Raw genomic sequence first — 26,123 nt, forward strand, 5'->3', positions numbered from 1 at the left:
CAACTTGAAGGAACTCTTTTGGGACATCAGTCATTCTACACAGCCTTCAGCTCCTAAGCCTACATGATCCAGACCTTTTTTAATGCTTTTACACAGCCAGAAGCATAATAGTCAGAAAAGGGCGTGCCTAGGCTGCTTCCCCTAAAACAACACTTGAAATTTCACACAGCACCTTCCCTGCCCCCCAAACCAACCATATTGATGCTCCATCCCTGGAAGTGTTCAAGGCCAGCTTTAGTGGGGCCCTGAAAAACCTGATCTAGTGGGTGCCATATTTGTCCATGGTGGGAAGGCTGGAACTAGATGATCTTTAAGGTCCCTACTAACCCAAGCCTTTCTATCACTCTGTGATATCTCCTCCCTTGCACCTATCTACTTGGCAGTAACAGGCACATTCAGATCAGCTCTAAATCAAGTATGAAAATCACCTCTGTCCAGCATCAAGACTTGCATCACCTGCAGCTAAGCAGTTTTACATTTATTGCTGAGAAGTCTGGCAGTCCATAATGATGTGCACGTTACCTGCCAGTTCTGAGTCCCTGATGCAGCTTTTGCTCCCTCCTCTCTACCTCTGGGCTCTTGTTGGTAACAGCCAGTTGTGACAAGGGCTCCTGAGCAGCACTTTCCTGTGTGACAGCCACGGGGGATGATCCTTTCCCATCTCCTGATGGAGCTGACAGCCCTCTTGGCAGGCAGAACTATGAGGGCTTCTGGCCATGATGTTTTCTGGCTGGTTTCCCTCAGTAATACCTCCACTCACTGTAAATGGCTGACCCTTGTAGCCCTGCCGCTCACATCAGCTGCCTCATCAGGCTATGGCCCTGAGCTCACACCCCTGTAGTTTCCTTCTGGGAAAAGTCAAATATTTCCCTTAGGACTTCCCAGCCACTCACTGTACAGTCATTTGTTTGGGTGCCATCCTCCCGTTGTCCAAGATGTTTCCCTTCAGCTTGCTGTTGTGCCAGATTGTCACACGGTGTCTCAACCACCCTCCTTCACACCTTTTATGCTGTCCTCACCAGGGAGCTCTTGTGAAGTATGATTTTTGGCCTGCTTCCATGCAGGGTCTTTCACTTTACTGGCTTCTGTCTGTGCCCAGCCAGCAATCAGACAGTCTCGAGGAGTAAGGCTCCTTGAGGAGGTGGAATGTCACAGCTATACCATGTCCCTCCTCCACAAAACTCACACTCCCTGGGGCCTGGGCACCCTGCCTACAGCACAGGTGACACAGCAGAGCACAGCTTCTCCAACAGACAGGTGAAATCACTGTGACTGTATTTTCAATTTTTTTCTCACTAATAATGAGGTCTAGATTATAGTTTTCCTCCCATTAAAGTAAGCTCGAATGGCAATCACTTGTGCTCAAGAGCTGAAAAAAAGCAGCAAATATTTCAAAACAATCACTCATTCACAGAAGAAAAGCAGTACATTAAAACACTAACACTATACCCAAAACAAAAACAAAACATGTGAACTGTGAGTCAAAATGAAGGTCATGAATTTTTGAAATGTGTGTTTTTATACTTAATGAAATGTGACTCATAATATAGGGAGTGTAGATTTACAATGTTCTAAACTATTCATATCCTTTCTCTCAAGCGTTTGGATTTTACAAATGATGTGACGAGTAAATACGTTGCTTAGAAACCATGGTGGGCTTTTGAAACTAATTCTTTTGTTTCTCGGTTTTTAACTTGGCAGGTGTTTGGTGCAGTGGAGTTATCAAACTCCTCTGGTTTACTCTCAGACAGCACCAGTCATTCAAGGAGGGCTCTTAGATAAGGATAAAGATTAAAAATCCAAGCCTCATGTTATTCTAGCTGCCTGTCTGCATGGCATGCCCTGAATACCTCTTACAGTTTCAGTCACGCTGTGTCCAATTCCTGAAACCAAAAACTCTTGTGAACCCCCGGGTTTTCTAGGAAGTATTTTCTATGAAGCTTTGAAACACAGGACAAACTAAGCCAAAGAGATGCTGTGGTGAGGTCATACTGCTTTTAAATAGAGACAGACAGAAGCAGGCTGAAATAATTTATAACTCTATCATCTAAGAGAATGATGTTAACCAGGAAATTGAGAAGTGGGAGTAGTTATAAACGCCACCCTGATCCCAAACTCCTTCCACAACCCCAGAATAGCTGGCATTACTACTAATATGATCTACAGCAGCACATTTAAACATGGTTAACATTTAAATTTAGGTTTCATAAATTACACTCTGCAAAGATGGATAGAGACAGCTCCTATCTCTTTGAGGTATTGTTTCATTTGCAAATTCAAGCAGATGGTGCACGAGCAACTAATGACTCAAAAAATCACCCCTAAAAATAGTCCAGAACAAGGTGTGGATTTATCAGGGAAGGAGGGAACAGAAAAGGCTTTACTTCCCCTTCCCATTTCTCAGGCACAGCTCCAGCAGGAGCTCAGTGCAACCAGAGCCGTACAGCAGCAAGGACCCCATCCATACCCCATTTTCAAGAATCTCTCCCGATCACCTTCCACAGGGTGGAGTTTAGATGAGGAAATGGGTTCAGCTCTCCCCAATTTCTCCACACCAAGCATGTGTATCCAATCAAAAAAAACCACCCTAGGAAATGACATCTTCATTAAACGTACCCTGCACCGCTGGGCGCAGCCGTGCGGCACCACTGAAACTTTCAGTCTCCCAGTCAGGTGGGTAGTGCTTCATGAAAACTGACTTTTGCAAGCAAATTCTATAAATACTTGTCACTGCTTCCTCATGAGGCTATACCCTGCAATATAGTGTACCTCCAGTGGGAAGCCAGCTTTGCTGTCACTCCCCTGTTTGTGATGATGTTGTACCCCTGTCTAACCAGGCTCGTACAGACTCTCCGGGAGGCAGAGAGTCCCTTCAGGACGTGCTGTGGGGTTTGGGGAGGGGTGAGGAACTGCGTGGGGGAAACCTGCCGTGCAGCCCAATTATGTAAACCACAAATTCCTCAGAGCACCGTGCCTGAGCAATGCCTGACAGAAGGCACTGTTCACAGCCATCCCCAAAGCAATGCTGCTCTGAAGTAATAAATATTAATAATTTCTGGTTAAAGATCCCAGCACAAGTAAAGCCTCAGCTTGAATAGTAAAATGTTTCTGTATGAAAAGCAGGAGGGCCTCTGGCAATTTGAACAGCTACAGGAAGGTAAGTGTTGTTATTTACTGCACATATACAGGCAGAAAATGTATATTAAATCACACTTCACTTGTTTCTGTGAAGCATAAAACTCTCCTTCTGCTACATATCTTGCTGTTTTCTCTTGCTTGTACCATGAGTTCTTCCACCTCTGTTCCTCATGTCCCTGTCCTCTACTGCTGAATACACTGGGAAGAAAGCACTCTCCCTCCAATTTTTGTTAAGAGCAGTGACTGATACCACAATGTTCTAAGTGTTACACTTTAACTGATCTGTTAGCCCATGCTTAGTATCTTTTTGTTTTTTTGGCTTGTCTTATCTGTTTATTATGAAATAAAAAATAGTTGCTGTTGGGACTTGTGACTCAACCACTTTTGACATATATTATTTCACTGAAGCACAGCTCTTTTCTCCATTACAAATGCAGCTCTAAATTTGTAAGAAGACCTTGCCTGTGCTTATGTGTTTCCCCTCTCTTCTTGTGACATCCTAAATAAAAATAATGTTTAAAAATAAAGGAAAATATATGATAATTATATACAGCGGGCCAGAAGAAAGAGTTGCACCAGAACATACTGGGTGAGGATCTGACTACATCAGCCAGATGAAGCTACCAGATTCTGAAGTGGATTCTAAGAGAGAAGAAAGCAACCATTTACCTTGGCTCTATCACTTACTCAAAGGTGTGTAGATAAGCAAAAGTCTTGCCATGGCAAATAAAGAATAAAGTCAAATTCTGTGCTGGCAGAGGGATGATGCAGAATGATTTACTGTAGCTCTTCTAACATTCACAATACTGAGTGAGATGCCAGCATTCTGCTTCATTAACCAGTCATTTTGATAGCATCTTTTTTTTTTCTTTTTAATTCTAGTAATTTTCTCTTCTTTGCAATTATACTGGATGTCTAAATCCCTCTACATAAATTATAGCTTTCTTTTCGAGGGGAAAACTGGCCGCATAAGCTGGATACACACTCTCCTCTGAAGCCAGAACCTGAAGGGAAGGAGCTTGAGCAGCAACCCTAGACTCATCAAAATATTATCTTTACCTTGCTCCCACAATGAGCTGGTTCCTGTTGGCATCCAGTGCAAGCTGAGAAAAGTCATGCACACCTGGATAGGTGAAATTCGACACCCAGGGCTTCAGATCTGCAATGGAAACGAGAAAGCAGAAAACAGTAAAGCTGCTCCAGAAGCAGTGAGTTCACCCAGACATCCACTAATGGATTTCCTACTGAGTTATCTGTCAAGGGAAGGCTAATTAATAACCTCTTTAAAGGGTTTCTATTTATTCTGATTCTCGGCAGAACGTACAAAAAACCCACACATAAACACAAGGCCGTCTCAGCAGTTATTATCACATCCACAATGGAGTGTCAGTATTGGTTTCAGAGACAACAGCAGCTCAATTTTACTAGGTTAAAACTGAGGAAACATCTTCAGTGTCAGGATTAAGTGGTGTAAAGGGATGAGGCTGCCTGCCATAACACTTCCCCAGCCTTGCCTTCTGTGCTAATCAAAGGGAAACTGCTGCCTGCCAGAAAGAGAAGGTTGTGCCAAATGATGAAGAATCAAGTTAGAGAATACTAGTGATCTGCACTCAAGACCTGGCAGCTTCAATGACAGATTTTGACTTCTCTTTCAGGTCTTAGGTTCTGTTCTGTTTCACTTTACCTAGCATTTCACAGCCTATCAGCTAAATCCTTCCTTCATTTTTACATGGTGGGATGTTGGGTGTCATCACAGCATCTTTGTGGCTGAGCAATTGCAAAAGCTTGAGACTGACTTTATCAACTGCTTTGGATTTGCCCATCTAGGCAACTATCCAAAATGCAATCACACAGGTTAAATGCAAAGCAATAGATCTGGCTATGCTTTGCTCAGAGAGACAAAGCTCTTTTAGAAGTTACATCTGTTAACATCAACTGAGCAATCTAGGGTAGGAAGTCCTGTTGTAAAAAAAAAATAATAATAATACACATGTTTTAAAAGAAAAAATGTGAATTACTACTTTTAGGGTACCCTCAGGCATGATGGTAGGGCATTCACTGCATCCTATCTTTCAATACCACCACCAACTTTGACCTTGTGTATACTACAGATCACAGAATTTCAATTTCCCACCTTACACCTTTATTGCACAAAATAACTGGGAATAGATTTAAATATGTCTTTCAGAAAGTCATCCTGCTTTACTGTGAGGACTTTTCTTGAGAATTTATTTTGTTAACTACTCTGGCTGTAAAATACACAGAGAATACCAAATACCTCAGAGGGCAAGGCACAGATGAGACCAAATCAGTATTACTCTAATCCCTCTGTGACCTGTTGACAAGTAGCCCTGCCTCATTCAAGGACTGGTTGTTGAAGATCCAGGAGGCTCAGCATGGAAGGTAATATCTTCTGGTCTCATGCCAACAGGATACCACTACACAGGCCAATGACCTGATGACTCATAACAATAATGATGCAGTTTAGACCAGTTCAAGAGAGCTCTGAAAAAAATATGTTCCACTTCCATTTTATATCCCCAAAGATAAATGGAAAAGTCTCACTGAAGGCAGTCAGGTTCGAACACTTTGTTGCAGGCATTAGTATCCCTTTCCACAGGGTGAGACGACAATGCTGATGAGGGATCTCACTAAGGCCTGTGGTGTCTTGGCATGCTTCACAGGATTACAGATGTGCAATGGTTTGAAACCTTTGAGGTAGGAATTTTTGTGGTGCAATTTCAAGTCCTTTCTCCCTCCAGGGATGGATGAACCTTAATCAAGCCCTTAAGTTATTGAAACCTCAAGAAAACATATGTAAGAAGTCTACATGGCCTGCCTCTCTTTCCAAAGCAGGACCTTGACATGGAGCTTCTGCCTCTGCCCCGAACACCACCATGTTTCAAAACAGCTCCTATAGTCCCTCACCACAGAGCTGGACACCATCTGGCCTGGCCCCATGCCCTGCCTAACTGGACACTGCCAGGGCCCCTCCAACAGTGAGACCTCCATCCTCACAATAATAAAAACTCTGCTGCTGGGGCTGAAGGGTTTCAGCCCTTCTCAGCATTCCTGTCACACTATGTAAGCACACACAACACGTGTACCTCCTCTGCTCTTCAATGAAAAGGCATGAGTTAAGGAATAACTCCTCTAACCTTCAAGCATCCTCCTACACTCCTCTGGGACCCTTAATGATGTACTAGCACCAGGGAGGCACTGCAGATTCACCTCTGGCATTCTCCTAATGGGACTCTGACTTCTTTTTCTGTAGCTCTTTAGCTGCAGAGACATTTCTGAGCCAAGTAGCAGAACCAGCAACAATAACACCTTTCAGGCAGGTTAGCTGGCTGACGTGCTGCAGATCTTCTGGCATTTCTCTTGGTGATAGGGGTAGGATTAGAGAATTGCTACATAATGATGATACCTTTTAAGGATCCTGCTTTTAGGCCATAATTTCTCTTGTCATTTTACCTCCTCTTTTACTGACTCTTTCCTACTAACTAACCCACTATTACAGTGCAGTAGCAGGAAGAATATTTCTTCATCTGCTGCTCTAAGCAAAAGTTCATCACTTCAGAGAGGTACACTCATCAGTGCTTCCTTTTAATGGCAAGCTCTGACAAACTACAGGTAAAAATAATTTTATAAAAATTAAAGGCAGTAGTTTGCTTGAATCTTTCCAAGTTGGCTCAAATGTCAATCAAGCCCAAGAAATAACAGGCACTGTCTTGATTTCTATTAGTACTGCAGGTGGTACAACTTATAAAGAAACCCTTCCCAGTTATTAAATTAAAGGCTGAAAGGCACGCATCCTCATAGCAAAATTAAGCTTTTATAGGCATGTAGTTGGAGATTATTAAACCCAGCATGGTCCCACATAACAATGTATAAATGCAAGTCGTCAGAATTAATGCCAAATGGCACATTTTCCTTCCCAAACTTTTTTCTTCTTGTTAAGAGGGAATGCAACTACAACCAAGAATCAGGACATGGATCTTTTTTCATTCAACACATTCAAATCTACTGCTCAGATCACAGGCATCCCTAAAAACATTTTCAACTTCACTCTGAAACTAAATCAGTACTTCAAGGTAAATGCTGCCCTAGGTCCACTCCATATTAGCTGAAGTTTACACATATGGACCCAATGAACTCCAGAGATTGCTTGTATTTGACCTTCTTCTGAAGGTTGATTTTTCCAGTGCTGACTCTTTAATTTGTCTGGAAACCTTCAGTGCTGGGGTATGTTTACATTTGCAAAAGTATCTGTTTAAAAACAGTATGAAAAATTAAAAACCAAGGCTCTGGCTTTGCATGTCGGCAGCAGGAGACGGAAAACTTGGAACCACATGGCTTAGGGGCAAAATGTTCATCAAGGCCTCCTTTGTGTTTCTTGTCTCTAATCATTTCCAGGGGGTTAAAGATCTGTGCTCTCACTTCCTCCACATGAAAACTAATGAACAAAAGTTTAATAGTTTCCAACACCATCCATCTCCAGATATCTGATTCAGAACCTCGAAAGCCCCACGAGTCCCTCTACAGCTCAAGGGGGCTCAGGTATCTAGCTGCAAAGACAAAAGTTTTGAAGGAAATGTAAGTCTGCAGGCACAGCAGTGCTCAGCTATTCTGCAAGCCTAAGGCAGGGTGAAAAGAGGGTCTCTGCCATTTCAGAGGGTAGTCCCTGCAGCCTCCAGCACACTGCTCTGCTCTGACTTCCTGAGAGCACAGGGCTGGGACCAGGATTACTCAGCAGCACAAAGCACAGCAAGCCAATTTGCAGGAGCTGGGTTTAAGGGCCTGATCCAGAAGCTTTCCAAATCATTGGCAGTTTTCTGCTGAGTTTGATGGTTTTTGGATCACCTTCTAAAGATATGGTAAACCTGGTAATACTTGAGTCTTGATGTCAAAAGCAACTGCACCTCACCTCACCCTCACTCTGTGTTTTGGACGAAGGAAATATGTAAAGACTGAACTGAGGCTTCCCTGTCTGAAGGGCAGCATTCACTGCTTCATCTCACTTAAGCCCCGTGTCACTCCCATCCCCAGCAGGCTGTAACAGCTTTGAGTGTCCAGCACACATCGCACAAGAGCAGAGATGTTAAATGACCATGCCTTAAAATTGCAAAGCCATTGTAGGTGCATGGAGTGGCTACCCACAGTGCTATTCAACAACAGGTCTTGCAAAATAATTCTCAGCAAGGATCTCCTATTTGAAGCAAAAGAAACTAAACTCAACAGGACCCAGGATTCTTTGTGTAAAATAAGGGTATACCCACCAGCACAGACTAACCATGCTCCTATCCTAGGACTACACAGAAAATCTTCAAAGAAATTATAAAAAGACCTTATGAGAGATAATTTCAGAGGGTCCCCATTCCAGAAAAGATTACCTGAATCCCATACCTTATGTAAGGCTCTGTAAAACAGGCTGATTCAATAGTAAAAGTTTGTGCAATGAAGTCGAGCATACACAGCACTTTGGACCTGTCAGACTCAAGGGCAATAAAGGAGTAACTGTTCTGCAGATACTCAGACCTACTTTTGTGCAGTGCTAACTTGATCACACATTGAATGCTTCCCTTACTGCCGCAGCATGGTCTCTTCTAAGTTCTCTTAACTCAGCTTACTAGTTCAGGACATGCTTAATTACTGTGTGAGTATTGGAGCACTCCTGGCAAAGCTTAGATGACAGCCATGATTCCTGTAACTTGTACAATATCCCCTTTTGGTTTGCTTCACCCTTGGCACAGGGCAGATGATGTATAGTGATTAAACCACTCAGTTTTATTTCAGACCACCCACTAGGCTGGAGGACTCTCAGTATTGGATTTGAACCATGACCAAGAGATGCAAATCATATTGTAAAACAAGGAAAGGCCTCAGGCTCTCTTCTTGGTACAGACTGATGAAATGTCCCCTTTTCAGAATCAGACCTACCATCTCAGACCATCCTCTGCTTCAATTATCCTCCGTATTCACAGCTTTTCCATGAAGTAGACAGTTGCCTGCTAAGACTGAGGCCACAGTTTCCATTGTGTGTGGGCCCCTGACCAGACCCATCAGAGACAAGGCAAAAAAGGCTGTAACCAAAGCTGAGAAAGATAATAATTACCCAGCCATGCTATCACCTGTCTTCTCAAATGCTGCAAGTGTGGACATTTCCAAGAATGCATAGAGGTTCCAATGAAATTACAGCATTATCTTTATTGGACTGACAATGAATCATATTTTAATATCAGCTTCATTTTAAATTTTAGCTCTCAGTTGTAGGTCACACCACAGGTTAGTGCAATAGACTTTGGACATTAACTTTTACTCCAACTCCATGCTGAGTTTTAAGAGTAGCCTCCACAATGCAAAACCACTCCACAACTTAACAAATTTATCAGGGGAGGGAGAAATCTTTTGCTGTATGGGCAGAGCTGAGCAAACAAATGTGTCAGCACTCAGAGCTCAACTTTACTTATGAGGCCAAAAACTCAATCTGGCTTTACCCCAGAAGTCCTCCTACACATACATATCACCCTTCTGTCTTGTCTTCCCATCACCACCTCCACCTCATTGCTGGTATTCTTTCTTTCTTTCTTTAAACCTGATCCATTGAAATCTTTAATTGTACATTAAATATGTCCTCATCCCAACTGCTGCAATTTCCAGTGTCATTGTCTTCTCAAATCTCTGATCTCCACTCACAGCTCTGAGGACTTAGAAGGCGGTTGACAGAAAACATGCCCTGCTACAAAATGGGCCAAACCAGCAGTTTCCTTCTCTCTCCCCTCAATACCTAAACCCAACTCAGATGTTCTTCCACCTGTCTCAGTTTCATGGTTTCATTCAGTTTACCCTTCTGACACCATATTCACCTCTCCTCCTATTCCTGCTTTCTTTCCTAGCAGTCTTCACCTTCTAGACCTGTTTCTACCTCATTTCCTGCCCACTCAAACAATTTTTCCTGTCTTGACCAACTACAAAGCCCCTTCTCAAATGAAAGAGCAATGAACTAACCCATGAGCGGCCTGTGAGCCACTGTGATAGCAGCTTGCAGTGAGCCATTCCTTTTCCAAGAGATCCAAGAAGCAAGAGTTGCTAATGTCCCTCTCCAAACTGTCCCAGAATATGTGGATAGGAGATGATGGGGAAAATAAAGAATAAGACTTTTTTCTCTTGGTCTTGTAAAAGAAGGAACAGTCCTGTTCCTCAGCTACCAAGGAATAGAACAGCACAGAAGAAAAGGCTCTGTTTTTTATCATCCTGAAGGAAAAAAAATCCCCAAACCAAAGACTCAGGTCTTGCCTCCACAGAGCCATAGGAATCACAACAAACATAGTAAAATTTAAAGATCTGGATGATTTTATGCCTTTTCCCTTAATGTCTACAGCTTCTCTCTGAACAGATCTTGCTGAGCTTCTTCCACCCCAAGAGATGACAGCTGGAGATGTAGGCATGGTCCCAAGAGCCCAATAGCACTGACACAGGAGTTCTCTGTCTTGAGCAAATCATGAAACTATTTAGTGTCTCAGTGGTTCCAATTGTTAAATGGGTTTAGGGATACTGGCTGGTGCATCAACGTGTAATTATTGGTAATGCATGTGATGTACAGGAGGCACTAAGTATTGCATATTGCATACCAAGCATTTTGACTCTTTATTTCCTAAATTTTAATTGTTTCTTCAAAACAAATGTTGCTAAATTGTTTCAATATGAAGAATAAATAATTCAGTTCAAACCAAATTTTTGCAAAAGTACAATTATAACTGCTTGTTTATTTACTTTTTATTATTAATATGGAACAGATGGCAAAACACACCAATATATGAGGAAGAACTCAGGGATTCAATCCCAGATAAAGAAAACAGTAAATAGTAAACATGAACGAGTGCTCACTTCCAGTATGGGACAGTATGCTGGTAAATTGTCCTGGGGCCACCTCAAAGAAGGATATTGAAGGACTGCAATTTACATTCGCAATCTGGCACATTTCTACATTATGCAGCAGTTCCGTTCCATCACAGAGGTCAGTCTCATCCCTCTCTGTTTCACTTGTGTTCCTTGTGGCCAATAAAGAACAAGAGAGGATGCCACAGTGCTGCAAGAGTGGTGGATCTGGATGTGTGTCCATGAGACATAAGCGTGTCCGTTTGCCCTGCCTGAGATTTACAGGACCAAAGGCGTGTGCCCACATAGCACAGGACTGTATGGAAAGAATAGATTTGGCTTTCCTCATCTGGCTGCCAGATGGGACAAGCACCACCCTGACACTTCTTCCTCTCCTCAAGAGTCTCAAGAGCCTTGCCTGCAACCTCACAGAGCACTGCACTGTGTCATGTGGCCATAGCCCTGCACCCCACCACCAGCTGGTGAAACTCGGCTGAGCAGTGCCCCACACAGCCCCACTGTGAGCAAACCCAAAGACTTCTTGTTCTCCTGAGGATGTTGCAGAGTGTTTAAGTATTGTGATCTGTTGTTTACTGAGACAAGTCCTGCAGCTGTCACGCAATCTCCCTCGCTGAGAAAGATTGAGTGCTCATGCATCACTTGCAGCTTCCTATGACATTCTGATCAGTATAATCCCTCTCTTCAGACAAGAAAGCAACCTGCATCCTGGCCTCTACAACCACTGCAGTCTGATAGGGAAAAAAAATCAACACCTCTTTGTCATTATTCAAGAATCCTTCAGTCTCTCTCCTCCACACTTGAAGGCAATTTTTTTTCACTATCCTTATGGCTACATGTCTAAATCAGGCACTTGTGCCAGCAGAGGTGGTGCTCAGGACAACCATTTTCACTAGTGAAAAGGTAGGAGAAGGCAGAGAAAGCAGGGCTAAACTCTCCTTGAATTTTTCCTGCAGGTAGCCAGATCTGCCACAGAAGCAGAAGTGTCTGATTGTGGTGAACATCTGAAGCAGAAGGTGATCCTCTTTGCTGGCTAACCAAAGACTGAACTGGAGATGCCCGGTTTAATGCACAGTTTGTGCTGTGTAGCTGCCAGGCCTATGAGGACTCTTGTCTTCTGTAGACAAAACTCCCACCATGAGGCAGTTAGAGCAAAGAAGGAGAGCACAGGCTGTAAATTCCTGAAAGACTTTTGAAATTAGGCTGTTCTCATAAGAATCAGTGTTTTAAATTGGAAACTGGCTAATAATAAACAACCCCACTGGCTTCAAGAAAAGTATATATTCAGAACCTGACTGAGATGACACTATCTGTGGGCTTTCCAGGGTGAACCCTGTATGATAAAACAAGAATATTTCTTATGAGATTGCTAGTACTAAAGGGAACTTTATCAAAGCATAATGCCATCCTTGAATGGAAGGTTTTAGGAGAATGTGCTACATTAACACTCACCAGAAACAGATGTGCTAAATAAATGAGGTCTGCTGTACCACTGCTGTATCACAAACTTGTTCAGTTAGGGAACTATATTAAGTAATATTTGAAATTGAAAATGAGGTCTCTCCAAGGGATGTCTTTGTTTGCATTGAACCACAGAAAAAGAAGATAAGCACTTCACTTTAGATTTCCACCCTGTTCTTTTTCTCTGATGTGTGCCCAAAATCCAAAAAAAAGGCTGCCCATCTCTATGTCCTGGATCCAGCCCCTGTGCCAAAGACAGGACCAGGCACATGCTGCTGTTAGCCTCAGTTACACCAGTGGTACCTCTGGAAAATATCAATCAGCTACTCTGTTGCTCACAGGAGTTTTTCATGGCCTTGGTCCATGCAGAATGGTGGCCTGAGTGCCTGTTCCTCCACACTCTGAGTCTACTCAGTCCTGCTGCTGAGGATGCCTCTCTCTCATCAACACCACCGCTCATGGTCACAGGCTGCTCCTTCCCTTGAGCTGTTGTACCTCTTTAAACTTTTACTTTCCCTCACTCCCATACGTTAAGTTACTTGATCACTTCACTTCCTGAATCTTCACTGCAAAGTCTTTCTTTTCTCTCCTGCTTCTCATGATTCATTCCATCTAAAGCATTTTGTGAGTGAAGGGCATTCTTCCAACCCTCACTATCTTCCTGAGGTCCCAAGAAACAGCACACTGAGTAATTTTTTCAATCAAATCTCATTGCTATTATTTGTGAAGTGCCTTGGACATCATTAATGAGGAAGTCTTAAAGAACTAGCATAATTACTATTACAATTATTATTTTGGAATAAAAAATATATTGAGAGCGGTTTGGTGTAATTTTCTGAAGTTTTGCCTGAGAGCAATTATTTCCCTAACTACTGTATATTTATGGCTTTATCAGCCATAATTTTCAAACAAATTCTAAATCAAATCTAAATAAGATAGTTCTAGTTTCCATTTGTCACAGTTCTGTTTTCCAAGATTAAAAGTAAAATTGCTACAAGCTTTGCTTAATGGAAACAAAATCCATACTGAAATGCACTGAAGGTCAAATATTCAGAAGCATCCACAGGATGCCACCAGTTTCCAGTTGAAACTCCATCATTAGTTAATGTTTGGGCTCCCTGCATGGAGAACCAAGAGCAGCAAGGCTATGAGCTAGAAGACAACTCTCCCATAATTTATGGTCCCTTCCCTTAATGCTTACATACACCTCTAATACTTCACCTCACAATCTTCATCCTTCTTTAACTAAAATTTTGGTTTGGATTGTCAAAATCTCACTTGCTTGAGAAAAGTATATGTCTTGACCAGAATTTCCTGTGGGGCTTTCCCAGCTGGCCTTTGGAGTTGATGAATGCTAATGTGCTTTTTTCCCATCAGTATACAGTAAAGGGAATAATGTATTAGTGACCAATTCAACAATAGTGGGAGTGTTTGGTGAAATGTCAAGAACTTTCTACACAAATAAATCATACCTTATTATCCTGCAGCCCACAAAGTTAAAATAGCTTTTGCTTTCAATACAAGAAAACATTTAGCTGCTCCCCACAGGTTTCAGTGTTTGAAGCTGGACACATTTCAATAAAATGTTGTTTAAAGAAATAAAATATTGAGAAAATGCATAGCAAGCTACATTCAAGTCACCTGAATCACATTTATCTGGTAGGAGGTAATAATTACAGACAGTCTGAAGTAAACTCCCAAACTAAATCACTTCGAAAACCTGAAGCGAGAGACAGAGCAACTTGTCTGCATCTAGGAGAGATTGAGAATTAGACAATGGATCACATGCCATGCATTGAGAACTCACACTGGCCATGATGGTACAGTCTTCAAAGCTGAGATTTGCAGTCCTGAGGAGATCTAAGCTATATAACCAAGTCCACCTCTGTCCTGTGCCTCCATATGGGATCAGCTGAAGTGTTTTTATGGATGTAGGCAGGCTGCAATTATTAAAGCAGGGACAAATTATGTTCTTCCAGTTTACCCTAACTGCCATGACCCAGGGGAAAAAGTCCTGAGAGACAGAACAGAGAAGTTATCATACTTTTTCCTGAGCATACTGATTTAATGGATGAAATTAATGAGAAATAAATAATGGAAAGAACTGCAAGTGGAAACCTGTCTACAACTCATTTCCAGTGAAGTTGTGAACATCCAAATGATTCACATAGCACTGATGAGTTTGCAAAGTTTTAAGCACATGGTAAACAAGATGAAGCCAAACACTCTGCAGCTATTGCAAACATGAGTGCACATCCCTCATGGCTCTGGCTCTTGAAATAACAAACCTTATATAGGAAGGAAGATATAACATGGAAGATGATTCTGGTTTTCCCAAAAGGCACGTTACAAAGGAGCTCCAAATGTCTTTAAGGAATAGCAAGAGTGTTTTATATCCAAGAAAGAGCTGTACAACAATGAAGTATTCTGCTGGCAACCAGGACAGTAGGACACAGGCACAGCCCAATTGCAAATGCAGGCACTGATCTATTGGCAGTAAAACCAATACAGAAAAAACGAGAAATATGAACATGATTGACAAGAAGTAGAAACCAATTCTCTGGTGTTTGGCTTACCAGAGTGGACCACAGGGGAGCTGTGCTGGAATGACAAACTGTTTTGTGAAATGGGACTTGGAAGCATGTGTACACGCATGTATAAATAAAAAGGGATGCACTAAGAATACACTTGACTTGTTTCACTAAATTCTCAACTCACTGAAAAACAAACAAGCACGCAACATCCCTAATGTAGCTACCCACTAACAGTCAAATAGGTAGTAAGACCCAGAAACAGCCTCCTGGGATGTAGAAGATCATTTTCTTATTGATCTAACAAGAGAAATCAAACTTTAACTGGATTTCCTATAAGCATAGAGTAGAACAATCTAATTATGAAAAGCCCAAACTGGGTATGTTATTATTGCTGGAACTGTACAATGAGCACCATTTATAAGCCCCAGGGAAACTGGGGCACCGTTGTGGTAGTTTGGTACTGTGCAAACACACAGGACAGCGCTTGAAGCACAAAATTCCTGTTGTGTCCCTCAGGATCTCCATGCAGGCTGTGAGGATAAACCATTCAGCTCATGCTCCCTCCCCAGCCCACATCTGTCCTGGCAGAGCAATGTTATCTTTAGCATTTAAAGTTTGTACATCTAGAACCAGAATGTATGTCCCTTGACTTGTCTAGGCCACTTTCTCTATGTTACATGTAATGGCACAAATAATTCTGGGAATGGAGTCTGTAAAGAAACATTTCTTCAGGTCTGAACACAGCTAAAGTAAAAGCATTTTATATACATAATCTCCTTTCTCTTAAATGGATAGGACATGTACTGGGTTCTATCTCTCTTACCCACCCTCACAGCAAGACAAAGAGATACAAACCCCATAAGGCAGATGATTGGCTAGTGTGGATTAGATACAATAAGAACATAAAATTACAGAATTTCTCAGGAAATAAAGGGAAAATAGACAGAAAGAAGTTTTACTTGGATTCTTCTACAACAAAGACATTATCCAACTAGATGTTAAGAATATAATCTAGGGGTAAAGTATAATAAAAAAAGACTGAGCACAAGCAAAGTGGGAACTGAAGATTAGAGAACACAAAATATGGTATGGCATCCCATTTGTCTGGTGATGGGAAGCCTGGTTAGCAAGGTTGTGAAAAAGAAGTTATTCAACCCCTTTGTAACATAAACTGTTTTGTTAGCCTATTCATTCTGGCAGTAAATTAATGTACCCTGTATGACTGAATGGTCACAGGCCTTATTATTATTGTGGCCCATCCACGGAAAATTGCTGGTGTAACATAATCCCTTCCCCTGGCAGCAGGAGCATCAGAAGGGCTCTGCTGGGGTCACTCTTTCAGTCATCACACACTCCCATTGTGTACCAGGTTGTGATTCATGAGTCCATGCATCTGGAGAGCCACAGAAAGCCCCTGAGGCACACTGTTAAGCAGAGACATCCTCAGAGCAATCTGTGAACACCACATAAAATTTAGATTCCCCTACTTGTCTACCATTGTAGCCTAAACCTGTGTGTGCTGGCATCAGAACAGGGTATAGCTTTAAGAGAAATCAGATTATGAACTGAGATGTGGTTTTGGACATGTGAGCCCTCTTCACCAGGCCTTATGTGCAGTGGACAAAAGGTGCCTTTAATTTAATTCCTACAGTGTATTTTCCAGCTGAGCTTTGCAGCAGAAAATACAAGATGAAACTGTATCATGAACAATCACAAGGAAACAGGTGCTGTGAAAAAACCATAACTCTGAATCTAACTTGGGTTTAAGAATCTCAAATGATAATCCGGGTAATTTTCTTGATGCATCTGCAATTTAAATCTTTCTTTCTTTTGCACAATTGTCAGGTTCTAATTAACTCACCAGTTTTTGCCCTCTATCATTGAAAAAAGGAAGGGAACAAGAACAGTGAAAGAAGAGGACAGATTTTTTTTCCCTGTGAAATATTCATGCCGTATTAAAACAAAGCAAACTGGCAGATTATGAGTGTGTTTACACAGCCATCAGTTCTGCAGAGTAGCACTCATATTGAGCTCCAAGAAATGCCCACCAATTCCTCAACTTCAGGAATTGGGGCTTTTAATATTCCCTACAGAATGATTTACCTCAATGCAGGATTTCATAGACACATCCTCTAAACTCAAAGTTTGATGCTCCTGGTTAACAGAGAGAGCAACACTTTTTCTCTTTTCTGTACCTATTATATTCTCATAACTTTTTTATTTACTGAATTAAATTTCACTGTTTTTTAATAGCAAGGGCTTCTCCTTTTGGCTCTCCCCACTTAAAACAGATGGTTAGATTTATTTAGCGACTAAAATCAAGGTTTATTTACCAGACCAAGGTTAGAGCCAGTGCTGTATCATGTAGGCTCAAAGATTCTGCTAATTTATTTTAATCTACTTAAACCTTTAAGCATGGATAATGGAAAACAGACAAGAAATCTCTTAAACTTTCCAAATTAAGAGACAAGAGTTTCCTCCTCTGTGAAGAATAGTAAAGCTCTCTAGAAGAACCCTGAAAGGTCAGCAAGGAAGCCTTTGACTACTTTCTTCCTGGAAACCCTATCTCAAAGGTCACAAAACCACAGCTGAATTGCCTTTAGCAAAGAACCTAACTAGACACACATTGCAAGGTACTCAATTGCCTTTAGCAAAGAATGTAACTGGAGATGCATTGCAAAGTCTTAAATGGGAACCAAAATCGATATTCCAACATTTTGGAGGAAACCATTTTTAGCAAGGAAGCTCAGCAGCTGCTGATGCTGGCACACTGAGTTGAACACACCAGTCTGGAGTGAATTTTCAAATAATAGTGGTACCAATATAAAGATCTAGCTGTGGATAAGTGGACAGATTATATAGACAACAATTGAGGAGTACATGTCTGGTCATGGAAAATCTGAGTGGATAAGGACAAGAAAAATCCCACGCTTCAAAAGAACAGGAAAAGAATTGGCCATTGCAACACAAAGGCTCCCTCTCACATTCAAGTTAAATGCCCAGATGAAGGACAGAAAAACTACTAGCCCAGGTGACAAATACGTAACAAAACCAAACCAAACCAGGATTGCTACAAACAAAAGCACAGCCACTCCCTGCAATTTTAAATCAACTCATTTCTCTTGCATTCAAGCGTGTCCAAATTCTCTATCACATTTCACTTATTAAGTGTCTGGCTCCAGCAAGCCAGGTGAAGCATTACTGAAACCAGTTAGAGAAAAGGAAACTGAAACACGGTTTCAGCATGGCACAAGATTACAGGGAGCCTGTAACAGAGTAGAAAATTGAGATTCTTAGACCAGTAGTCCCAATACAGCCTGGATTAAGTGACTGCTGTGAAACCTCAGAATTAAAACACTGTAAAGCATCAAAGGGAAAATGATTCGTCAGGCCACTTCCCCTGGCCTGTGGATCAGAGTTGTAAGGAAAAACAGCACAGACTAAACCTAAATGGATCATCCAATTGGAATCTGGAACAGGAATAGAAGCTCTTACCTTCAAAAGCAATTGTGGGGTGTTCTTTCCTAACACATTGCTGATGTTCAGCTTCAGTGTATTCAGGTACATTCTGTGATGCTGAGAGATGAAAAGCAAGAAGAAAAAGGCTTGGCAATGACAGGGAAATGGCCTTTAATCTTGAAACAATCATGACTGAAGGGCGGCTGCAGATCTAGCTTCCAAGACAGGCCCACGGAGGATACCTGAAATACAAATAATTCCTCTTTCAGAAAGGTTCCACTTTCAGAAAGGTAAATGCTTCCCCAGAAAGGGGAAGGGTGGAGTTCCCCTTTCCTACCAACCCCACTTGTGCTTAAGTATGGAAGGTAATATTCCACAAACAGCACAAAAAAACCAAACCAAACCAAACCAACAAAAATAAAAAATCAAAAAGCCCACCCCAATTTACAACCATAAAGAAGGGAAGTGCACAGCTCCCTAAACACCTATCTCTGTACCCTTGGTGTCTGTCTTATAAAGCACCTGGTGTGCAATGGCTGGCACGGACAACATGAAATTTCAAATATCCCAGGTGTAAATGTTTCCCCCAGTGTGGACACCTCCCTCCTCAATTTCAAAATGTGTCCATAGTAAATGCCATGCTAAATTCAAGAGATTGCTAAGGAAAGGCCAACATCAGTCACCATGAAAACTCTGTTCTAACATGTGATTCATACATCTGAACACTGCTGCTTAAAATGTCTTGAAACAAAACAAGCCAGTATAAAGGTCTTGCCTTTATACTGGAAAGTGCTAACTGAGGTAATAAAAGTTAGAATAATCTGAAGGGGAAAATGGTGAGAAGTGAGTTGATTGCCTTCATTATTATGGGATGCTATAGCTCCCAGTCACAAGAGCTGAGGCACAGCTCAAGAGGAGGAGCATTCACTCTCAGGCGAGGAGAGAGGAAAGTCATGCCTTTTCTACGTGAGCATTTTAACAACAGTAGCAGTAAAGGCAGAGCTCTAAAAATTCTCCCAGGCCTACCAGGCCTGAGACAGTGGATGGAGGATTAATTAGCCCATGCCACAAGCTCCCCAAGATGATGCTACAGCTTAAGAAAATCTGCATTGCTAAATTTAATCTTATTGATGTGCATAGTATATTTTCCTATGTGACTTTGTTCAATTATTGCAAGCACGTGTTTTCAAACAAATAGAGTCTCCTACCTTTAAATCTTACTAGTGATAAAGCTAATTCTGATCAAATTCACACATAATGAGATTTTCAATTCCTGCAGATGTTATTCATAAAGTTAGTGTAACAGTCAACACCTGCAGTATCTGATACCTCTATATTTTTGTTTGAAGTCTCTAAAACACTTTCAGTGACCTGAAATGGGCAGGCGATGGCAGGTAACATGAGGCACTGATGCACAATGACAGGATTGTGGCTTGGAGCAAACTCCAATATAGAGGACAATATTGTGACATCAAGGAGTTGAAAGAAACTTTTAAAGGTATTCAGGCATCACAAGTGCAATAAGGGACTGCTTACACCAGAAATGGGAGACAGTTGGTTTGAAAAAATGGATCTTGTGTTTTATTCTTAACTGTATTTCTCTGTGATTTTAAACATGCATTAAGATGAGTTGCCAGTGCATCCATTCTGCACGTCCTCAGCAGCAGCTCCATACCTCTGACTGAAAATAGCATTGGCATTCAGGGCTCGGGGTAGTTCTAGGGACTTGGTTTCCCAACCAGTGTGAGTGAGACATTACAACATTTCACATTTTTTCCATCCCCATATACATGCAGATTTTATGCAGTGATATATAAAATCCCTTTCCAGCTCTCCAAAAGAGGTTCTACAGCACTTTACTACAGAGGGTGACTGTTTCGAAAAACACAGCAAATATAATGTTAAATTAAGAAATGGGACTGGCAGAGGGAAGAGATGTGAAATCATTTAAAGCTAAGGCCAGCACAGCATCAAGCACAAGCATACTGCAGGGTGTACACCACTGAGTACTGTGGCACCTCACATGATGGACATGTTGTATGAGCCGCACTGTAATAAAAATTATTGATGATGAAGCTTCACATTATATTTTCAACCACTGGATTAAATGATCATTTTTTTTCCAGTAAAAATCCAGAAATGAAGTACAGCACAGAGATGTGAAGGCCAGTGAGATGCATTTTGTATAGCTTTCGGATACACTTAAAGTCAAAGCCAAACTCTCCTGAGATAGGAGATGGTTGTTGTGGGAAATGCACAAAAGGCAAAAAGGACTTTTTCACTGTCAGATATCCTTGCTGGAAACTGGAAAAGACAGTCATAGAAATCTCACTTTATGCACGCTCTACTACTCCCAGTGCAGCTATTACTGGCTAATCCTAGAAAGAAGGTACTAAACTAGACAGACTTCTAGTCTGAGCCAATACGGCCATTTTCATGTACTAATCGTCCAAACAATGATCTCAAGCTAGGTGAAAAAAAATCTTAAAACAAAGACACATGATAGGGTCCTATGGTCCTCTACAGACCTGTGTGGTGTGCAATCAGCAGATGAGTAAATTCAAGTTTCACACTCATTATGGTCATGAAATTATAAAAAGCTGCATACAGGGAAGCTTCATAGCATCCCACAGCCTATTCTGTGCCAAAGCAGAGTACATTTACTAGTGTTTTGTCTGGACTAGTTGTAAAATGTGCCAAGTATCTGGATTTCTGCCACTTTCCCTGGGAGATTTTACCACAGTCCAAGAGACTTCAGTGTTCCTTAGAAAGCTGTAACCAGTATTTGGGGTAAAGTTCCATCTTCTTTTCCTTATTGTCATAGGGAAATCCAAAGTGTGCACAAAAATAATGGTTTCGAACTTGAAGTGGAAAGTAATAATGACCAAACCAGGGTGAAAATGTCACCAAAAAGGTGACATTATAAAAAAATCATATCCTTCACTGTGTTCTCTACATCCTATGTCCAATTGCATTCATCAAATGTGTGGAGCATTTGTGTGCTGGAAAGTTGAGGAAAATCAGTGTCATGTGCAGCAGCCCTGAGCTGGTGTGTAACTGGAGTCAGAGTCAGTGGGTAAATGCCAGCTTGATCAAGGGCAACAGAAGTCAGAGCCCTAGAGCTGAACAATATTGAGACAGTGGATAACACTGAAAAATCTTAGTCCTTCAACCTGTCCTTTCCCAGGCTTCCTTGTTCACTTTTTCTCAATATTTTAAGACTCTAACTTGGTAATTCCCAGCTGCTGCAAATGCATTTCCAAAGAGAACCCCACACTCCTAATATGAAGCAGTGCCATGTGCAAGCACAGGTCAGTTGTATGCCAAGAGCAAGCTCGTAACTGCTTGGGAGAGTCCAGCAGTTATAAAGTGTTTTAATGAAATGAAATGTTTTCATTTCACTGGAGGTGGCCAAATCCAAGCCTCCCATTTTGCCCAAGTTGCAGATTTTCACTGTGAAGCCTGGAGTATGATCAGTGCTTAGGGCCAGTCCACATGCAGACTGCTAAAACACTGCACATCCCAAGCACAGCCCAGAGTAGTCGTGCTTTGCAGTGCTGGAACTTGCCCTGGCCTTAAGCCATTTAGATACAGTTAAATGCTATAAAAAGAGCTGTTCTTATTAGACTGTCTGCTCAGAATGGCTGAGGGCTCAAGAAATCAGTTGTCAAGGTTTCAGTGCAGATGAGAGACAAGAGCTCAAATCCCTGGTTAAACTGAAATCTCAGACAGGACACATCATTTCAATTCTTTATTTCCTCATCTTGATGCAAGTTACCACCTTAGCTATTCTTCTCCCTGGCCCAATGCAGACACATTAAAAAGAGATAAAAACGTCCAAAAATATTATCTGTCCAAGTTTATCTGTCTTCTTGCTCATGAAAGCCATGTTCTGAGTCTCTGCAAAGCCCCAAGGGCCAGTGATGGGGCAACTTTCTCCCGTTTTCTACCCCACCCAGTGAATTCCTACAGCCCTCTGACAGAAAAAGGTTGATAAATTCGGGCTACACTGGATTTGGTGACATTTGCTCCACAGTCAGGCATTTTATAGAGCACCACTTCTGCCACCATCCTCTTGTCTCTTAAATCAGGCTTTCTCAGCTCACGGGCCTCCCTGCCTGCAGTGGCAGTGGCAGTGGCAGGGAATCTGCTGCTCCATCTGGGAAAGGCAGGAGGTCTGCACACTCAGAGCATCTCCAAAGCTGAGATTTGCAACCTCAGTGCCTGTGTCAGCACAAACCCACTCTACCTGCCCACCTCCCAGCCAGGACATTCCATGGCAGCCCAAGAGGGACAGGGTATAATTCTGCTTTGCCTTGTGGCTGCAAGGGCAGCGTTCAGGGGATCGCCCACAGTCCCTCCCTCATTTATTGCCAGGGCATGAGTCTTTTCCAACTCACCCCGTATTGTATCATTGCAACTCCATTGATTTCACAGGAACTAATCCTGATTTACAGAGGGTAACTCAGATCAGGCCCCTTTTGACTAAAGCTTTGTGTCTAAAAGAAAAATACCTTCAATCAATCTTCAGGGCTTTAAAACAAAGCACACTTTAAAAATGGCTGTACCAGGAATTCATATCCTGCTTTCCTCTGACTGTAACTATCATTTTGACTTAATAAAATGTGACAGTAAAGTTAAAGGATAAAAGAAAATGCTTCATCTTTCATTTTAAAGGAAAGACATGCCTTTAAAAAAGACTAAAAAAGGAACCTCCTGCAAAAGCTTTAATTCTTCTGTTCAGGATCTTTTGTGATTGCCACAGTTATGGTTTTATTAGACTGGGATAGCAGAGGGAAGAGGTGAAATGGAAAGATGTGGACATTAAAGTATTCAAAAAAGTATTGGAAGAATAAGGGAAATAAATATAAACATTGTAAAGAAAGACAGCTCAGAAATGTGGCTATGACAGGCTGGCACAGGCAGCTCTGCCCTAGAAAATAGCTCCAAGACCAACAAAACTATGGTCCTTTATTCATCTGATGCTCCTCACGCTTCCCTCCCTCTCCAGCTGGAATCCATCCCACCCAACTGGCTCCAAGGGCCATTCCACACTATCGAAGAAAAAGCACAGCTTTTCCCTCTGCCCCTGGCCACATGCACACGCTCAGCCTTCAGCTGTGCCCATGGATCTGTCTTACAGCCAAAACATGCCATGCTGCACTTCACGTCCAGAGGTCAAATCTCATATGCACTGTTAGACTGGACTTGTGGATACTGAGCTTCTCTCACTTACTTTGTGAGGGAAATCTGTGGAAATGGTCAAATTCTGGCTGAGATGAGAATCTGTGAAGAGATCTTGTTTTGCTTTAATTAAATCACCCTACAGTCTTCAGAAGAACCGGTGAGCTCACTTTGGATTGCATGGCAGTTTATATGCCAAAGGTTTTGCTCTGGCTGTCACCAGGCTTGTGTGTACCCACCTTGTTCAGGGCTTCCCATGGCCTCAACTGCAACATCATCTATGAGTCTCACACTGATCTTGCTCTCACAACACCCCAGGAAGACAAACCCACATTTTCATACATATAATCCAAGGGTTATCTTCAAACCCCCCTGCAATTCAGCAGCAGGGTGCATCACAAGTGTGTCCAGGCAATATGCTGTCTTGTGGCAGAGCAGAAGCTTGAGCTCCATGCTGACCCCTCTCACAGCTCCTGCCTCACAGAGTCTGCAGGACACCACTGGCAGTATCACAGTGGGTTTTGTATCAGGAATAAAACAATCAAGATATTGCAAGACAGGTCAATTCATTGAAACCCTTCTATTATCTAGATCTGTATAAATAATTCAGGTAACTCTTTGCAAGGGAGAAATCAGTTCTTCCTAATATACTCTTTGGTTCATGGCTCGTGAATCCTGCAGTAGAGCTGAATTGTAATAGTCTATACTTTGATGTTCTTAGGACTACATTCCACAAAAAATTGACAGTGCACTTGGGGGCACGTTATTTCTAGGGCTCTTTCTGATTGCTGATCAAAGCCACTCGGGACTGGTCATGGTCCAAAACCAAGGCCACAAAATGCAATGGGATATTTTCATTCAGAACAGGTAACAGAGACAAAACTCTTAATAGTGGTTTAGCACAAAATGAATTGGTTGTTGTCAGGCCACTTCTCTATGGACTGGTGTGGGCCCTCAGTAAACCATCAGCCACCACTTGGTTTCTGGGCCTCAGTAGCACAGTCCACTGCCACAAGGTCCTGGAAACAGAACTGTTTCCTCACCTGTAGAGGAAGCCCTCCAAAACAAGACCCTATTATAGAGACCTTCCATTAAATAAAGCTGATTCAACAATAAAAGTCTGTATAACAGCACAAAATATACTGTACCTCTGGGCTCCTGCCAAATCCAGTGGGCATAAATAAATACCTGCTCTGCTGACACTAAGACTTGCTTCTGAGTAGTGCTAACCTGACCACACATTGAGTGTGTCCCCAAGTGCTTCAAGAGGCTCCCCAGAGAACTCTGGATCTTTTTTTTACAGGCTACCCTTAATATAAAGACATGAGAGGCTTTGTTAGCATTTGTTTGGGGTATGAATTTAGCACTTGAGAAAAGGTGCCTTGGAGTCTGAAGTCTTCTGTTTATTCAAAGATTGTATTTGGCAATGAAGGCTCACACTCATTTATCTCCCTGGTGGTGTGCTGCCACTGTTTCTTCTAGAAAAGTGCCTCTACAGGGGGGATGGAAATATCAGCTATTTACTCTTCACAGAATGAACTCTCTGAGAGATGTCAAAGTTTTGTCAAAGAATTACCAAATTTTTGGTATTTCCCAGACCTGGACTGGCTATGGAATTATTTTTATGTGTTCCATCTGTGAAACACGGAGATGAAGGCACAGCCTGACACGACAGCAGAATGTAATAGATGCTATGGTACTGAGCACAACTGCAGCTCAGACTTGACATTTACTGGAGCCTAGCTCTAGAATCAGGAGATCCTGACTCCCAGTCAAAGTCTCCAGATCCTCAGCCAAAAAGAGGAAGAGTGTACACAGCCCAAGAGAGGAGCCACCCCAGGGCTCATGGAGCAGCAGCTACAGCAGGAATAACTATTCCAGAGGCCCTGTCTGCAGCAGGGGAGCGTGCACTGGACTCAGCACCCCTTGCAGGGCAGTCACCTTTCTCACTGAACATGTGATTTGGAATCCCCTGCATGGGGGCTGTAAATCCAAGGTATCAGACACGCTGTTTACATTCTGCAAGTATCACACTTACTGCAAATCATCACCTGGCTGCAAGAGTTCTTTCTAGCTTGAGGTTTGGTACTCAACCCATAGACCGATGCCTTAAGCCTGTAGCTGTTACAGAAATACCAACACAGCAGCTTCTCTTCAAGTTACTCCCCTGCCAATGTAGTTGGTTTGTAAATGTGCAAATTAGCAGAGCCACAGTCTCCAGGACCACACTGCACAGCCACTGTCATTCCAACACACTCTTGTACTTGACAGTCTGGAGACAATCTTCTATTTGCAGTGATTTCCAGACATGGGGTGCTCCTGCTCACAGACCTCCCCACTGCAGCTGTGATGCTACAATGCTGGAAACTGAGGCAGGACACAGATTTGTCACTCAGTCACTAGTATCTGCAGACAATTTTAGACAGAGACAGAAAGAGGAATTAATTCCTC

General features: G+C 42.2%; 1 protein-coding gene across 5 annotated transcripts in view; it reads right to left on the reverse strand.

Moving 5' to 3' along the window:
- SEMA5B (semaphorin 5B) overlaps positions 1 to 26,123 on the reverse strand; it is a 266,971-nt gene that overhangs the window by 112,833 nt on the left and 128,015 nt on the right. For all 5 annotated transcript variants that reach the window (XM_036386655.2, XM_036386657.2, XM_036386654.2 and 2 more), the window contains 2 exons: positions 18,525 to 18,730; positions 4,198 to 4,297 (listed from right to left, as the gene is read on the reverse strand). In XM_036386655.2, coding sequence (XP_036242548.1) covers positions 4,198 to 4,297; positions 18,525 to 18,678 — 254 coding nt within the window. In that variant the 5' untranslated portion in view covers positions 18,679 to 18,730. The remainder of the gene's footprint in view (positions 1 to 4,197; positions 4,298 to 18,524; positions 18,731 to 26,123) is intronic.

Source organism: Molothrus ater, chromosome 7 (genome assembly GCF_012460135.2).
Source record: "Molothrus ater isolate BHLD 08-10-18 breed brown headed cowbird chromosome 7, BPBGC_Mater_1.1, whole genome shotgun sequence".
NCBI lineage: Eukaryota > Metazoa > Chordata > Aves > Passeriformes > Icteridae > Molothrus > Molothrus ater.